At 39.4% G+C, this 15532-nt stretch overlaps 1 protein-coding gene across 1 annotated transcript; it reads right to left on the minus strand.

Moving 5' to 3' along the window:
- Nucleotides 1–669: 669 nt before the first annotated feature.
- LOC109579484 (serine-aspartate repeat-containing protein F-like) lies at nucleotides 670–4529 on the minus strand. Its single transcript, XM_019989944.2, has 2 exons — nucleotides 4463–4529; nucleotides 670–4394 (listed from the first exon to the last, which is right to left on the minus strand). Exons 1-2 carry the CDS (start codon nucleotides 4527–4529, stop codon nucleotides 670–672), a joined length of 3792 nt encoding a protein of 1263 aa, XP_019845503.2.
- Between the last annotated feature and the right edge of the window lie 11003 nt (nucleotides 4530–15532).

The following is a 15532-nucleotide window of genomic DNA, read 5'->3' on the forward strand; positions in this document are numbered from 1 at the left end:
ACTGCGCAGCGCTATAACGGCAGCCAGTTGATGCCGGCCAATGGCTATAAACTAGCGCTCTTTCCGCCGTTCTTTATCGACCTCATCTACAACCCCGGCAGGCGGCCGCAAATAACGCAGAATGCAGCCAGTGAAGGGGACCGCAAATAAATTTCAACCAAAAACAGCACAAAAAAAAAAATAATAATAAAAATAGCAATATGTGAATAAGCGGAATCATAAATATTTATGAGTATTTTTTTTTGTTGCAAAATAATAATTTAAACATAAAAATGGTTTTCAATTTGAAATTGAATCTAATACTAATCTAAATCAGTCTGTTTATTCTAACTACTACATACAAAAACAGCCCTCATATACTGATTACACACATACACACACTCCCGCATAATTGCGGTCACATTTAATCCGTTGCCCACTTAGTGGTCACTGGCATCCGCACTTAACTATGGGTCCACGCATTTTCGTCGCCTTCGTCCACATCCGCTCGGTTACTTTGCATTTCCTTTGATTTCCGCGCGATTTCCGCCCGCTCAAACTGTGCATGTGCATATGTAGTTTGTGTTGGCAACGCTGCCTCATACACGCTGCGCAATAGTTGCCATTTAGAAATGTACTAATTTCCGTCTTTGCCAATGCATGCCACCAATTTGTCGTTGTAATATCCGTTTATGAAGCGGTGTCAGCGCGATGCATTGCTCTGCGCGCTTTGACGTCGTCGCCGTTCGCTTTAGTGGCAGCTGCCGCAGCAATCATCGGATCAGTGGCAGCAGCAGAGGAATCTTCCGCTTCAGCATCATCAGCTGTGCCACTCACATCCGCCATTTCCTCGTCCTCATCACTGTCAGCGTCGTCACCACCGCCGCCTTTGCCGTCATCGTCGTTGTCGTCCTCTTCGGAATCGTCGCTGTTCGCGTCACTAACTCCACCGCTGGCATTTTTCAATTTTGTTGATTCTGTCTCGGTTTTCAACAGCTCTGCATTGTAGTTCTCGATATTTTCCTGCGCTTCAACGGCGTCAGCTTCCGCCTTGGCAAGCTTGTATTGCAACACATTATCAACATCCAACGTTCCGTCAGCATCGGCAGTTACAGCAATGCTGTTGGGTTCAAGGTCCACGCTGCCAATATGCGCTGCTTCTCGATATTTGCTGTCATTCTCCGTTTGGTAATCACTGGTCACAAATTCGACGGCTTCAATGGATGCATTGCCTTCATTATCATCGTCATCATCGTCACCATCATCGTTGTCATCGTTGCCATCATTATCTTGGTAATCTTTGTCAGCGCCACCTTCACTGCTGTCCACTTGTTTGGTGATTTTGCTGTTGACGACGCTTGCTGCCACATGCTCGACACTTTGGAAATTGACGTCCTTATCACTCAAGCCGCCTTGGAGTGGCTGTCGAGTGTCATACTCGTATGTTTTGTCATTATCTGTTTCTAAACTGGTTGTCAATTGTGCGACTGCTGTCATTGCAGCTGCCTGCCTCACACGGCTTTGAATGCCATTAACATGAAACGATGCAGCGCCGGTCACATAGCCATCAACATCAGCAGCACCATCGGTATCGCCATCAATTTCATGCTCAACCCCATCAATGTAGTAATTTTCGCCGCTTTCCATTCCTTCCTCCGCACTGTCCCCATCTTCACTGCCTACGCCATAATATCTATTGCCATCAGTGTCAGCGCTGCCTACACCTACATCAGCGGCGCCTTCATTCGCTTTGTCATCAGTGCTGTCCGTTTCAGTGCGCTGCGCTGTCGGCTCGGCGTCCAAGGGCTTCAGGGTTCCCACTGGCAGTCCATTTCTGCTGTCATCGGCACTTGTAATTGTCAACTGTTCATGATTTTTTATTATTTTCTCCCGGTTATTGTCAATTTCATCAGTAGTGTTGGCTGCATGTACGACTCGTACGATTGTAGTGGGCACTTCGTGTTTGCTGATATGACAGCTTATCGTATAACTCAAAGAGCGTCCGAGCAACACACGTCCTCCAGATATCATGTCTGCCTTTTCATTCTCGGTTTCATTTTCATTTCCATTTTCATTTGTTTTGCTGTACTGCTCACTTTTAATTATCTCCGTTTTGTTGCACATCACTTCCGGTTTTGGCACCCCTTTGTGCTCCTCCTCCGCATTCTCTGGATTTGTCGTCTTGCCCGGTTGTGCCGAAAGCGTGTTGCTGATGTGTTGTAATCCGTTGGCCACCCAGGCCGACTTGTCGTTTGTATTCTCCGCAAGTAACGCTGTGTCGGCTGCGAAGTGTTGGTGTTGCTGTTGTTGTTGGTGAATAGTTTCCACTTGCATTTCATTGGTTTTGTCAATATTTTCAATTTCCTTTCCTACATCGTTTCCAATTGCCACTTCCAGATGCTCTAAATTGTTTGCTGGCTCATTTGCAATCGTTGCCATCGGATCGGTTGCGAATGGCGTTGTGGTTGCATCAAATAATGTCATTTTGGTTGTTGAAACTTTTGTTTCTGTTGCTGCTGGGTTTGTGGTTACAACATTTACATTACTGTACTCTGTTGCTGACGTGTCATTTAGTTCGTGCTCACTTTCATTACCTTCGCCATACTCATCCGATTGATAATTCGTTGTTGGTGTGTTGAGTTGACTAGAATGTGGTGCTTCATCTACTGAGTCTTTGTCACTATCAAGCACTTCATGAGCAAGACTTTCGTTCGAACTTTTCTCGTCACTTGCAACCTCTTTAGTGCGTATGAAATTTGATAAATTCATCTGGCTCTGAAATATGCTATAATCCGAGCCATAACCAAGCTCCATAGAGTCGGTTTCATCATGCAACAGAGGCATTATTACATCAGGCCGTTCAAGGTTTCCTGCCAAAACGAGAGTTCCTTGAGCATTTTCAATTTCGTGCGTACTCGTGTGTAAATTTGCGATTTCTGGGTTTGCCTCGAGGCCAACCGATAGTTGCTGCAACACGCTAGAAATAGGTACTGAATACTCATCAAATATTTCGGTGAGACGCTTAAAAGTGTCCTCTATATTTGCTGTTTCAAAAGTATGGGATAATGTGCTTGTGGATATTGTTGGCTCCGAGGGCTCAAATAAAGAACCCACGGCTGACTTTTGTGGTGCGCTATATCCATTAATATCCATCAATTCACTGGATTGTGACAAATCTTCATTTAATAAAAGCCCTGAGCTCGTTTTGTCATCTGAAGTTGGAGATTGCTTTTCCTTAGACGGTTTTGCTGGTGGTTGGCGAAGTTTCGTCGTCTCATATGAAGTCGTGCCGATAACCACTTCATTGTTATAATTCAACGGTTGCTTTTGAGTAACATAGTGAGTGCCATGTTCTTGTTGTTCTGAGATCTTATCATCAGACAGCCTAATTTCTGCTTGATGACTCCCGTTGGTAACACCGGGTTGATCCTGAGATTTGGATAATATCAGATTGTCATTATAAGACGACTCATCACCAAGATTTGTAGACTCATTTTGTTGTCCTACTATAGTTGTAAGATCCTTCAAGATAGGAAGTGCATATGAATTAGCAGGTTCTTCATTAGTATCTGTTGGTTGCACTAGAGGCATTGGTAATTCTGGTGAAACAATGGTTAAGGAAGCCTGACTGACTTTTTGGTTGTAAATTGTGGCAACATTGGCTGTCAAGTTTTCGTAACTACTGTTTATATTATTAATTACTGCATCCACTGTGTCCGATAGGTATATATTAGTACATTCAGCCCTTTCAAGAATATTCACATCATTTTCACCAACTATGTGTTGTTGTTTTTTGATATTTTCCGCATTCTTTTGTAAAAAGTCCAACTGCTGCTTCAGAGTTTCATTGTTGCCAACATTCTTAATGCCTATGCTAAAGTGATCTATTGGATGATCCCCAGTCTCGTTCTGTTCCTTCGTGCTGAAAATATGGAGCGATATCGCGGCATGTCGCTCTGCAGTATCCAGTGGGTTGAGTGTGGTGTGGTTTGTGTCGTTCTGAGTGGAATTAAAAGAAGTTTCACTACTCGTGCTGGGTAGCTTCTGATTGTCGAAATTTGTTATATTTTTCAATCCTTCAGGAGTTACATTGGTTGACAATTCTGGAGTTTGTGTGCTCATAGATTCGATTTGGTTGCCACCATTGGTTGAGTTGCTCTGATTTATATCGTACTTGCTTTCTTCAGTATCACTCTTTCTTTCATAATAGTTTGGATTTAGTAGTTGTTCTGTTATAACCTTATTTCCACCTTTCAGTAAAAGCTCTTCTATCAAAGACTTTAGTCGCTGGTTTTCGTTGTCTTTCTCGATGTTCTCTTCTTTCGCTGGAATACTGCCTTCGTTCGCTTGATCATTTTTATGTGTTTCTTCGGTGAACTCAGTTGAAATTTTTGGAGTTTTAAAAATAGTTCGACCTGAAGGCAGTAAAATTTTTAAAAATAATTAAATAAAAAAAAATCTTTATAACACTTCTTAATTATACCTTCATTCTTAGCTATTACTTGTAGAAACCCAAGCAGCACTAATAAACGTATTTCCGTTAATCTCATTATAAACTATTAATAACTTAATATGATTTTAGTAAGTTTCTTAATTAGACTGCTTAGCAAGAACGCTGCTAGCCGAACTAAACCGAATTTCTAAGTTTCGCTCAATTTTATGAGCCACGCGAATGAGGTCTGTTCTACATTGGTGCCGTTCTCTTCTATTGTCCTCTGCTTTTGTAATTAAACAAATGAAGTCAGATTAAATGAGACAAAATGCGTTCAAAACCATTATAACTGATCAGCTTTATTTTATCAACATTAAGTATGTTTTTATAACTGTATGTGACAGTTTCAAATAAATTTATTGATTTTGGAATACCTCATAAAAATATTTCAAAGAAGGAGTGTCCCAAAACTAACGCAAAATTTAAAGATTTTGCAGACACGTTTCTCTCTGCGCTCTCTTTGTTTTATTTTTATACTCTTTAACGTGTTGCTACAGAGTATTATAGTTTTGCTTCTCTAACGGTTATATGTATCACCTAAAACTAATCGAGATAGATATAGATGTATAGGGCTTTAAAAATATCTGTACCCTTCTTTATGCCTTTCTCGTTTCAAAACTTTTTTTTTTTGTGCTTTACAAAAATTGCATTTTTTTTTCAATTTAATCGCATCAAACGGCATAATAGAACACTGTGCTCATTCAGTTAGACTTTCAAAACAGTTCAAAACAAGACTAACTGCACTAAAGTGCCGTTACCGTGGTCAGTTCCAATAAAATCACTTCACTTCTCTACTCTTCTACAAATATTTGTTTGTCCATTCTTATGTAAATTGAAAATGATTGAATTTGTGGCTGGCTTTTGCCAACAAATCACGCTCTCCGCTTTCGTTTCGCTTTCGCTCATCAAATTTGTCATAATTTCCGTCAAATTTTATTCATAGACTTGTCAATAGCGAGCCATCAACAGCATGGCAAGCATTAACATTAACAGAGCAGCCCAACATATGCGTGTATGTGAGTGTGTGTGCGTGTGTGTGGCTTTGTGCTTTGGTCAGCGCCGACCTCACTATTCATGGGGTTTTGTTAAAAACTAACTTTTTTGCCATTTGTCCATCATTCCCACAATCACTGGAGCGTTTACACTTACAACACTAACAATACCGCTATATTTACATATGTGTGTGCGTATGCGTGAGTGATGTCGGCCAACAACTGGACCGGTTTCACTGTGTTATTAGTTTATTTCCAGTTTTTTGTGTTGTTTTTGCCGATAGTTTGACCTGTTTACCGTCGCTGTTGTTGTTCTTGTTGCTTTACAGATTTGCATAATTCTTTGGGCTCGATCCGCTGCGGCTCACTGACCAAATGAATAAATTTCCATTAATATACCGCTATGTAAATATGTATTCGCAACGCATTCGTCAACCGAGGGAATACCGTAAACATGCTTCACATACGTATGTGTGTGTGTTGGTTTCATGTTGCGAATATGTTTGGATAATGTCAGAAACGTATTGATTCTGTTCGATAAAATAAATTGATCTGAGGTATCATATTCATAGAGTTAAATTAGTTAGTATTAGACTAGTACAAGCAACATAGAATTAAATCGCCGAACTGAGATTTTGGCCATAGTAATAATACTAATCTTTCCTGCTGTACTTGTAAAGGCTTTAAAACCACTTGTAGAGGTATTCATGTGCTATGGAATTGTGATTGCTAACATCGAGCCAAACTGGTCAGGCACGTAGACCTAGACATTTTCAAGAAAGCAGCTCAAGAAATGAAAGATCAATTATAATCCAATCCAATTTCTTGAAGCACTCAACTAGGTCATAGTATCATTATTTCTTATTACTATTACCACGAAACTCCCGTCCTTAGATCACAACCTATCAATAAATTGTATCTCATCTTCATCATCAGTTTCAAAAACCGATGAATCTCACTTGGCCAGCTGTTCGTCCGCTTAAAAGCAGCTCGCCAAATCTTCATAGATCGACGAAGTATTTCCTGCTTATCACAGATATATTATGGTGTTGCAGTCATATATCTTCAGTGCTACCAATCACATTGTGTCATACCACATAGTTTTGGAAAGGTGAGATTTTGAAAACAGCGGATATAATACCACCTTTCCTTCCACTATATAGCTTTGACAAAGAGCGTCCGATAGAGTGTTTAGCCCCTGCGTGTAGGAACCTATTGGCCAGTTCCATTCAGCATTCTTTACGATAACTTTAGTAATATTTTTAGTTGCTCCTAACATAGGACTTAATTATAGGCTTTTGCTTAGCTTTGGCTTTCTGAGAATATCGTTTATTGATCATAACCACGTCACGAGATCGCATGAAAACTGACCATCTTTATATACAAATTTGTGGAAATGTCTTTACTAATAAATTTTCTATGCCTGAACAGAGTACATTGAGTTTGCCGTGAAGTTTGTAACATCCAAAAGGAAATGTCGGAGGCGCTTTAAATTATATACATATAAATTAGCAGTGTGAGAAAGTGAGTCTATTTAGCTGACTCTGTCTGTCAATTCGTCCGTCTGTATATACCGTCCGTATACACGCATCATTTTTTTAGATATTGATCTGAAATTATGCACTATCTTCAAGAAGCTGCTCATATTAGACCACTATACATAGCATATAATTCCCATACAAACTGACCAATAGAAATCAATATAAAGATTCTGCCTTATAGCTTCGTTAAATTCAAAGTCAACGTTTCTATTTTGCTTTAAACTCACTTTTTCATATCCAGAAAAAAAAAATAAAAATACAATTTGCTAACAAAATTGAAAATTGTGGCATGGTGGCAAAGCAAATATAATTTCAGTAAATCCTAATTACTCATTTTGGCTCGCAAATACTTAGTAGGAGACAAGCTCTCGCCTTCGTAACATGAAACTAGCAACCCTTCCTAAATGAAAGCCATTGCTACATACATATGTATATATCGTTCGAATACGAGTATCTCGTGTACAAATAACTGCCAATTATATTATATATATGAAAGTGAGTGAAGAGTTCTCGAGAACAGCAATTTGGAGTGTGATTACCCGAAGCAGGATTAGCAGCAATGAAGTGGAAAACTGCAATGACTTCGCATTCAAATACATCGGCATAAAGAGCAGCGGAAGAGGAAGGATGACGAAATTGAAAGACTTGAAATTGCTTGACAGAAAGGCAATGAAACGAAATGCCGTTTATCTGGGCGGCGCGGAGGCGGGTGAGAAGTCATGGAGCAATCATAATAATTGTCACTTGCTGCATTCCATTGCCCGAGCAAATAAGACACAAGAAACAGAAACAGAAACAGAAATTAAGTGTGCGCTGCAAAGACGCACACATACAGGCAAAGGCAGCCAGCACTGAGTCACAGTGTAATTCTGCATAACCTTGTGCTTTTAATCTCACCCGGTCTCATTTCTCTTTCACACTGCTTTCTATCTAATTTTCGCCATTCTCTGCACTTCTTGCACTTGTGCGCTTCAATGGACAAGTGTAAGTTTAAATGTGCGAAAGTGTGTGTGTTCATATGCCGCCTGCCCATAGCTGGCGGTTGAGTGAAGTGCAAACAAACGCTTAGCAAAGTCAAGAACGTCAGGTAATGTCGCGCAAATAAGCCGGCGGCTTGGAGCAGACTAAAGTCAGTCAGTTGTCAGTCTGTTGGTGTAATTAAGAAAATTACCGGACTTCTTTGTAGTGCCAACAAAGCGCTTGTGTGTGTGTGTGCGTACGTGTTGAAGGGAAGTGTTTGCTTCACATTAGAAAAGATTTCAGTGTTTGCTGAATGAAGCTGAAGTGCTGGCAGAGAATATTTGACTTTGGAATTTCTGAATGTTTCGGCATTCGAATGAATGAAGCGCATTATTTGCTTTAATTTCCCATCCAACGAGGTCGAGTTTCAGCACAAGCCTTTGAAAGATGAAATGTAAGCGGCAATGGTCGTACCGTCTGTCTGGAGGACAAGAGGAGTGCTTGTTGTTGTGGACATTTTATTAGTGAAACTTGTCGTTGTTGAGTAAAAGGAGAAAATTTTCTTCTACGTTTCTACATTTGCTGAAAGATTGAAGCTTAAAGCGATAATTAACAGACTTCTGTTCCGATAGAAATGTAATAATTGGTCAAATATAGGCTCCTTTACAAAATTGGGTACCAGGCTGTTTCGATCCCGCTAAAAGGCATATAACTTTCAACCTAAAACTTTTATTGGCTGTGTACTTTCCTCTCAAGCAGCGAATGGCTAGTGGGCGATCCAACTTTTTACACTTTTTTTACATCTCGACAATCTCTTAGTCAATGAGTACCGAAAGGAATCGCTCTGCACGAGATCATATCCTCAAAACTGGTTATGCTAGGTCTCATTAACAGCTTCTTCCACTAAAAGACTGGTTTTTCTTAAAAGCAACCACATGAGTGATCTATTAACATCATAAATATAATCGAAGCAGAGGCTATGTTTTGAAGCGATCCGAGTCTAACTTGAGGTAAAGATAAAAAACACGGTTAAGACGGAAACTTTTAAAATTTACAAAACCTTTATTTACTCTAGGAAGTAGTCCATCTAGGGGTGAGTACAAAAATGTTATAACCTAACATAATTATTCTAGAAATTGTTTTTCCATATTCCTTTGAAAAATTTTCCGCATATTTTTTGTGTTACAGCCTTGCTAATTTCTATAATGGCTGTAGAAAGCAAATGTTTCTTGACGTACAGCAGAAACTAAGATCAATGTCCCAATGTGTGTCTTTTAAGAAGCTTGTCCGAGTTGTAAGAATCTACTGTTTTCTAAAAACAAAGTTCAGGTTAACTCTTTTCGTTAATTTGTTACTGTTTCTAATGCGAGAGGAGCTTGGTTCAAATATTGATTCTAGTAATCTAGGCTTATATGACATCTCTATGATAACGGTTAATATAGAACTTACTAAAACGCGATACATTCCCTGTAGGCGACAAACTTCAATTCATTATCAAAACTCAAAAGTCAGATACAACTCTGCGATTTAATGTTTGAATGCATCTCTACAGTCTAGAAAATCCGATCAGCTCCTAATTCTAATTCGAAATCTTCAAAACCTTTATTGACAACACTGTTTGTCATTTATCTGTCGTCGCATTACGTAACATTGACAGTTAAGACTTCCACGAACAGTGCCGTCAATGCAGTCGACGCTGTCAGCTCAACATCAAACTCCGCGTCTTAAAAGGCAGAGCGGAAAGCTATTGAAGACTGAGCTACACAGGTGTATAATGTTCAGGCCGGCCGCGTTGGAATTCCTTGAATACCTTCGCACACACACATACGCGCATTAAAAGAAGGCTGCTGAAACTGCTGCACGTGGAATTTAGCCGGCTTTGTCTGTGAATGTGCTAAGCTACAAACTCAACACTTGACATTAAGCATTCAGGTCTATAGTCAGTCAGTCAGTCAGGTAGTCACAGTGACTGTTGCCCGGAGAGCTATTGCAAACTCTGTGAGAATAATTTTGCGCTTTCTACAGCTTCCATAGCATGCTAAGGACGAATGTGTCGGTGTGTGTGTGTGTGCTAAGCGTGCGCGCTGTCGTGTTCATTGCCAGTGAAACAACTTCATCAGTCATCATCAAAATAACGAAATGACATTTACAAATTATGATTGATTGCGCTTTTTTGTTGGCAACGAACAAAGAGTGTCAAGAGTGTTGTTCGACACTCAAGGCTGCGCATCGTCCTGTTGCTCACCAATAAGCAGTATTCATTTATTCATAGAGATACATATGTATGTATTTGTGTCCTTAGAGATGTGGATTTCCTGGAATCGGTTGTGATTTAGCTGCCAGTATAGATTGCTCATGAGTGCACGTGTACTTGAGTTAACTGCGTGCTCGCATTCATTAGTTTGTCTGCAGTGAAGCTTGAAAAGGAGCGAGTAAAAAATGGCAACACCTGTTAATGGAACATACATTTGTATTCTATTTGCAAATTTGTTGTCTGTTGGAGCGCACACTACCACTATTGTTGTTATTGTTGCTAGAGATAATATAGATAATAATTTCATTTTTTTTGCCATTATTCCGCTAGAGACATTAATCATCAGTGTAAAACTTTTCTGGTTTCTCGGCGAAAAACTGCGACAAGTATTTTTCACAGGCTTCTCTTGAAACCAACTTTACTCCATTAAAGTATTTCTGCATTGATCGAAACAAATACTAGTCCGGTCGTACAAGGTCGGGGCTATATGGTGAATGCATCTAAACTTCCCAACCAAGCTCTCCTAGTTTTTGCCGAGTCATCAAAGATGTCTGTGGTCCAGCGTTGTCTTGAAAGAAGACGAAACTTTTTCTGTTAATCAGTTCTGGCTGTTTTTCTCGATTGCTTGCTTCAATCTCATCAGTAGTTAAGTGTAAAATGTAAAATCAATCGACCAGGCTGGAGAAGTTCATAGATATACGACTGCAGCGACATCTATTGACATAATACGAAAAGACTTTTTCGACTACCCAATATAACCTTTGAATTTGTTGAGAATTCAAATAACTCGGTCCCGGCATAAATACCCAGACAAGACTCTTCTGTACTCAGCATCTTAAAATCTGTGTGACTCTAAGCTTGAAACTCTTTTATAACACAGTGTTAATTGCAATTTCCATTAAAATTTTCATTTTCTAAAGTTGCCCTTCATTTCAGATTTATGCCTCGATCCGTGTCACTGCTTGTTGCTTGTGTGTTTGCCACTAATTGGCATTACATGCAAGGTACTTGTTACCTGTGGCGAGATGTTAAGCCTCATCCATTTCTTTTCACTCTAAACCCATGTACTTGGACACACATACACACAGGCGCACGTGTGAATGCCTGGGATTAGCAGTCGTGATTCGTTTACAGTTTGAGCGCACACATTGTGTTTCAGTTAGGATTTGTTAACATCAACACGTGACATATCTCTTTTGATCTATGTTTCTAGCTTATACAATCCAATAGACAGCTTTTAACTGCTATTTTACAACTATTTTTTGCACATGTGGATATAATATAACGGTTTTTCATTGTGCGCAGCCACAAAATTTTGTTTGGGACTTTTTTTCGTAGTTCGAAAGTCAAATACTTTTTCATTTTGTGTGTGTGCCGTAATAGCCACTGATATGGCGGCGACGAATATAAAAATGCCAGCACCGCTGATAATTTCATCAACTGTCAAAGCATGCTGCTATGAAATAAATACTTGACATTTCCAGCTAAAATATTTGACCGACGCTATTCAACGATTTTCCAGCCAAGTTGTGCGGGTTTAATACAATTCGTTCATAATATAATTTAGAAATTCATATCATTCTAATGGCTTCACTGGAAACTGGCTGTTTGTGTAAAATAATTCAACACAATCATCCGTTAGCCTTTCAGGCCAACGCGTTTAGCTACATTGCTGTGTAAAAAAATTGTAACGCGCTTCACTGGAAAAAGTATGGCTTTCAATGAATTTAGCGTAATTTAATCAAATTTAGTGAAGAAATGCGACTTAAATAAAATGAAAAATGTCGTCGCTTATTAATTGATTGGTATGCCAATGTCAGGTGCAGGCTGGCTACGTGGCGTATGAGTGACTTTCAATTAGGTAATTAGTTTCGCGTTTCGCAGCGCACTCAGCGTCCTCTTGGCATGTGTCATAACAACTGACATTTATTAGTCAAACCGCCGATTGTTTTGTGAATTATGAAATTTGTCCAACGCCATTGGCAATTAGTAATTAACGCATATGCCATATAAATCAATATAAATAATTGAGTGTGCATGTGTGTGCGGTGCAAGCACTTAATCCCGCGGGCCAGCGCTCGATAGCGATCTGTTCTGTAAGCCATGACACACGCTTATGCTAATTTCACGTCTAATTTATATACTCATTTGCCTAATGTAGAGTAAATACGGAGTGCAGTTGGCTGGCGAGTTGAGTTCAAATTAAATAAAAGTACATATTTATATGCACTTACTGCATAATAACGGTGAATATATCGGACGTTTTTTGTGTTGATAAAAACTATGAAAAAAATTTTGAATTTTAATGCCTTCATGACATTAATTGATATTATATTGACATTTTTCGTTGAAATATGTTAAAATTTAGAAATTTTGTGTTCAATGTTGCCATGAATAATTGTGTTAAACGAGATGAGATACCTAAAATTTTCAGCTTTTATCTTTTGTTCAAAAGTCAGTAAATTCTCCACACGAAAAAGGCCCATTGTAATTATAGAAGGGCGTTACTTAAAAAAAAAAAATATAGTCATAATTATATTCCCTAAACTTGGATATATAAACAAAAACAATGATTATTTTTAGAAACTCCTTGGCTATAGTATGTTTTAGCTTCAGAACCCCCAGAAAAAAATGTTTTCTTTTGCTGAAGCTGCTCGACCTTCCCAAGCGACATCGCTTCGCTCTGTGGGCTTTTGAAAAGTTCTAAGAAGATCCGACGTTTTCTAGCCCAATTTCGTTCAACGATGAGTCTTATTTATGGCTCAGTGAATTACCAAAACTGACGCATTTAGGACAAAGGGCAACCTGAAGAAATTCACGAGCTTCCATTTCATCCAGAAAAAACTGCGGTTTTTTTGTTATTTATTGGCCGGTGGAATCATCGGTGATACCATTGACATTCACACTTCCTACACATGCAACCGATTTGCATTACAAACAAAAGTTTACAACACCAACAAGCAGCATGCAGCTTCGCTCAATCTTTAACTCGCTTCTGTGAACCCAGTAACTTCCTACAGCTCCATAAATCCAGTTCAGTGCCCTATTAGCCCATCAACTTGACAACTTGCCAGTCACTTGGAATCCTAAGCGAAGCCCAGCCTATCCAAGCCAGCTTAAATACACACACACTCCAACACAAGGCGCCTCTGACTGCTGGAGGGCTGTTTGTGTGTGCTCAAAGCAGCTGTTGGTGCAACAGCACTAGCATTTTGACACCTCTTTGTTGTGTTGTTGCAGCGGCTGTAGTTTGCTTGCCGCTCAAGCCGAACAATTATGCGCTTTTTGTGTATCTTTCGTTTTTGCGCCAGTCACCGGCAAGCGAGAAGGTTAAAGGCCCTGCTGCCACTTTTCTCAGCCTCAAGTTCGTGCACCCGTACGTCACCTCGCTTGACTTGCAGTCCGTTAACTTGCGGCAAGGCGGCTTTGCTAGTCCGTATTAGTGTTGCAGCCTCCTCTTAAGCGACTGTGTTGTTGTTGTTGTTCCGTGTTGGCAGTTGCTCCAACTAGTGCCGGTGTTTGCGGTTAGGCTGTGTAATGAGGCAGCTAACTTTGAGCGTTTTTAAGCACATTTCACTCAACAACAGGTGTTTACGGTTTTCCGAGCTTATAGGTGGGTAATTATGCTTAAAGGTGTACACACAACAAGCACAACGGGAGTGGACGCACACCAGCAAGTTATTGCAGAGCCTTAGCAGAATATTGAACTTTTAGTTGAGGTATTTGTTTGAAATTTTCGAAAATAGGATCTCAGCGTATAAGCTATTTTCCCTCATTTTTATTGGTTTGTGCAGGTTTGAGGTTAATTGGGATTTGATTTTATTGTGGCGATTGGTTTTAATGGAGAAAATGTGGTAATTTTCTAATCAAACTTCAACTTGTTTTCTTTTATATTTATACTAATATGTACCATTTTGGTCGACCATTTTTTTCCATTTTTCCGCTAGAGACATTATTCCGTCGGTGTAAACTTTTCTGGGTTCTCGGCGAATAACTGCGACAAGTAATTTCCACAGGTTTCTCTTGAAGCCAACTTTACTTCATTAAGGGAATTCCTCATTAACCTAAACAAACGGTGGTTCGATAATGCAAGGTTAGAGCTATATAGTGGATGAATAAAACTTCTCAGCCAAGCTCTTCCAGTGCTTGCCGAAATGTGTGTAGTCTAGCGTTATCCTGATGGAAGACGAAGCCTCTTCTGTTGATCAGTTGTGGTCATTTTTTCGATTGCTTGCTTAATTCTCATCAGTTGTTGATAGTAAAATGTAGAGTCAATCGTTCAACCAGGCTGAAGTAGGTCATAGTGTATGATTACTTTTCAATTCCATCAACACATAGCCTAACCTTTCGAAGCGTCCTTTGCTTGCCGACCATTTGTTTCACTTCACCACGCTTGGACCATAATATTTTTCACACATTATTGTCCTATTTAATCCACTTTTCATCTTCTGTTACCATTCACTTCAGAAATGGTTCGATTTTATTTCGTTTCAGCAAAAAATCGCAATCGCAAATGTTAATTCGGTCCATTCAATTTTTCACATTCGATTCATGTGGTACCCAAACATCGAGCTTCTTTTTGTAGCCAGTCTTTTTAAAATGGTTCAAAGCCGTTTGCTGATGAATGTTTAGTTCTTTTGCGATGCTATGGCTACTTATGTGACGGTCCTGGTCAATATTTTCCATAATTTCATCGACTTTTTCAACGATAGGTCGACCAGAGTTAGGTGCATCTTTCCAGAATGGAAGCGAGCGAACCATTGTTGCGCTGCTCGAACTGATACAGCATCGTCTCCATAAAACCTCACAAATTTCATTCTTCATTTCATTGCGTGGAATTCTACCCTTTTTTATACAAAAATTTCAAATTATAGCGAATTTCTTCATTATTTTTACTATTTTTTGAAAAGCTATGACTTTTTTTCCCGAATTTAATTTTCTTTTGTTGAATAAAGCTTAGCATCTCACTTTTCCAACAATATATTATATGACACAATGTGATTGGTAACACTGGAGCTATACAACTGCAACTAAGAACTTAAACTACCGAAGTGTGGACTCACTAAAGCCACACCAATCCCTTGCTGTAATTGTACAGAAATAATTTAATGCTCTCGCACACACATCTATAATTAACAGCAGCGGCAGGTGCATGTATACGATACTAACTGCGTTGTAAAGTTGTTTCACCGTTGCAGTAGAATGAGTCCAACCATTTGAGTGTGCGTTTGTAGTGCTCGAAATTTAGTTTTTAGAATGCGGAAGACACATTCTCATATCGCCACGTTGGAGGAAATAAATGCACTAAAATATT

Source organism: Bactrocera dorsalis, chromosome 3 (assembly GCF_023373825.1).
Source record: "Bactrocera dorsalis isolate Fly_Bdor chromosome 3, ASM2337382v1, whole genome shotgun sequence".
Lineage (NCBI taxonomy): Eukaryota > Metazoa > Arthropoda > Insecta > Diptera > Tephritidae > Bactrocera > Bactrocera dorsalis.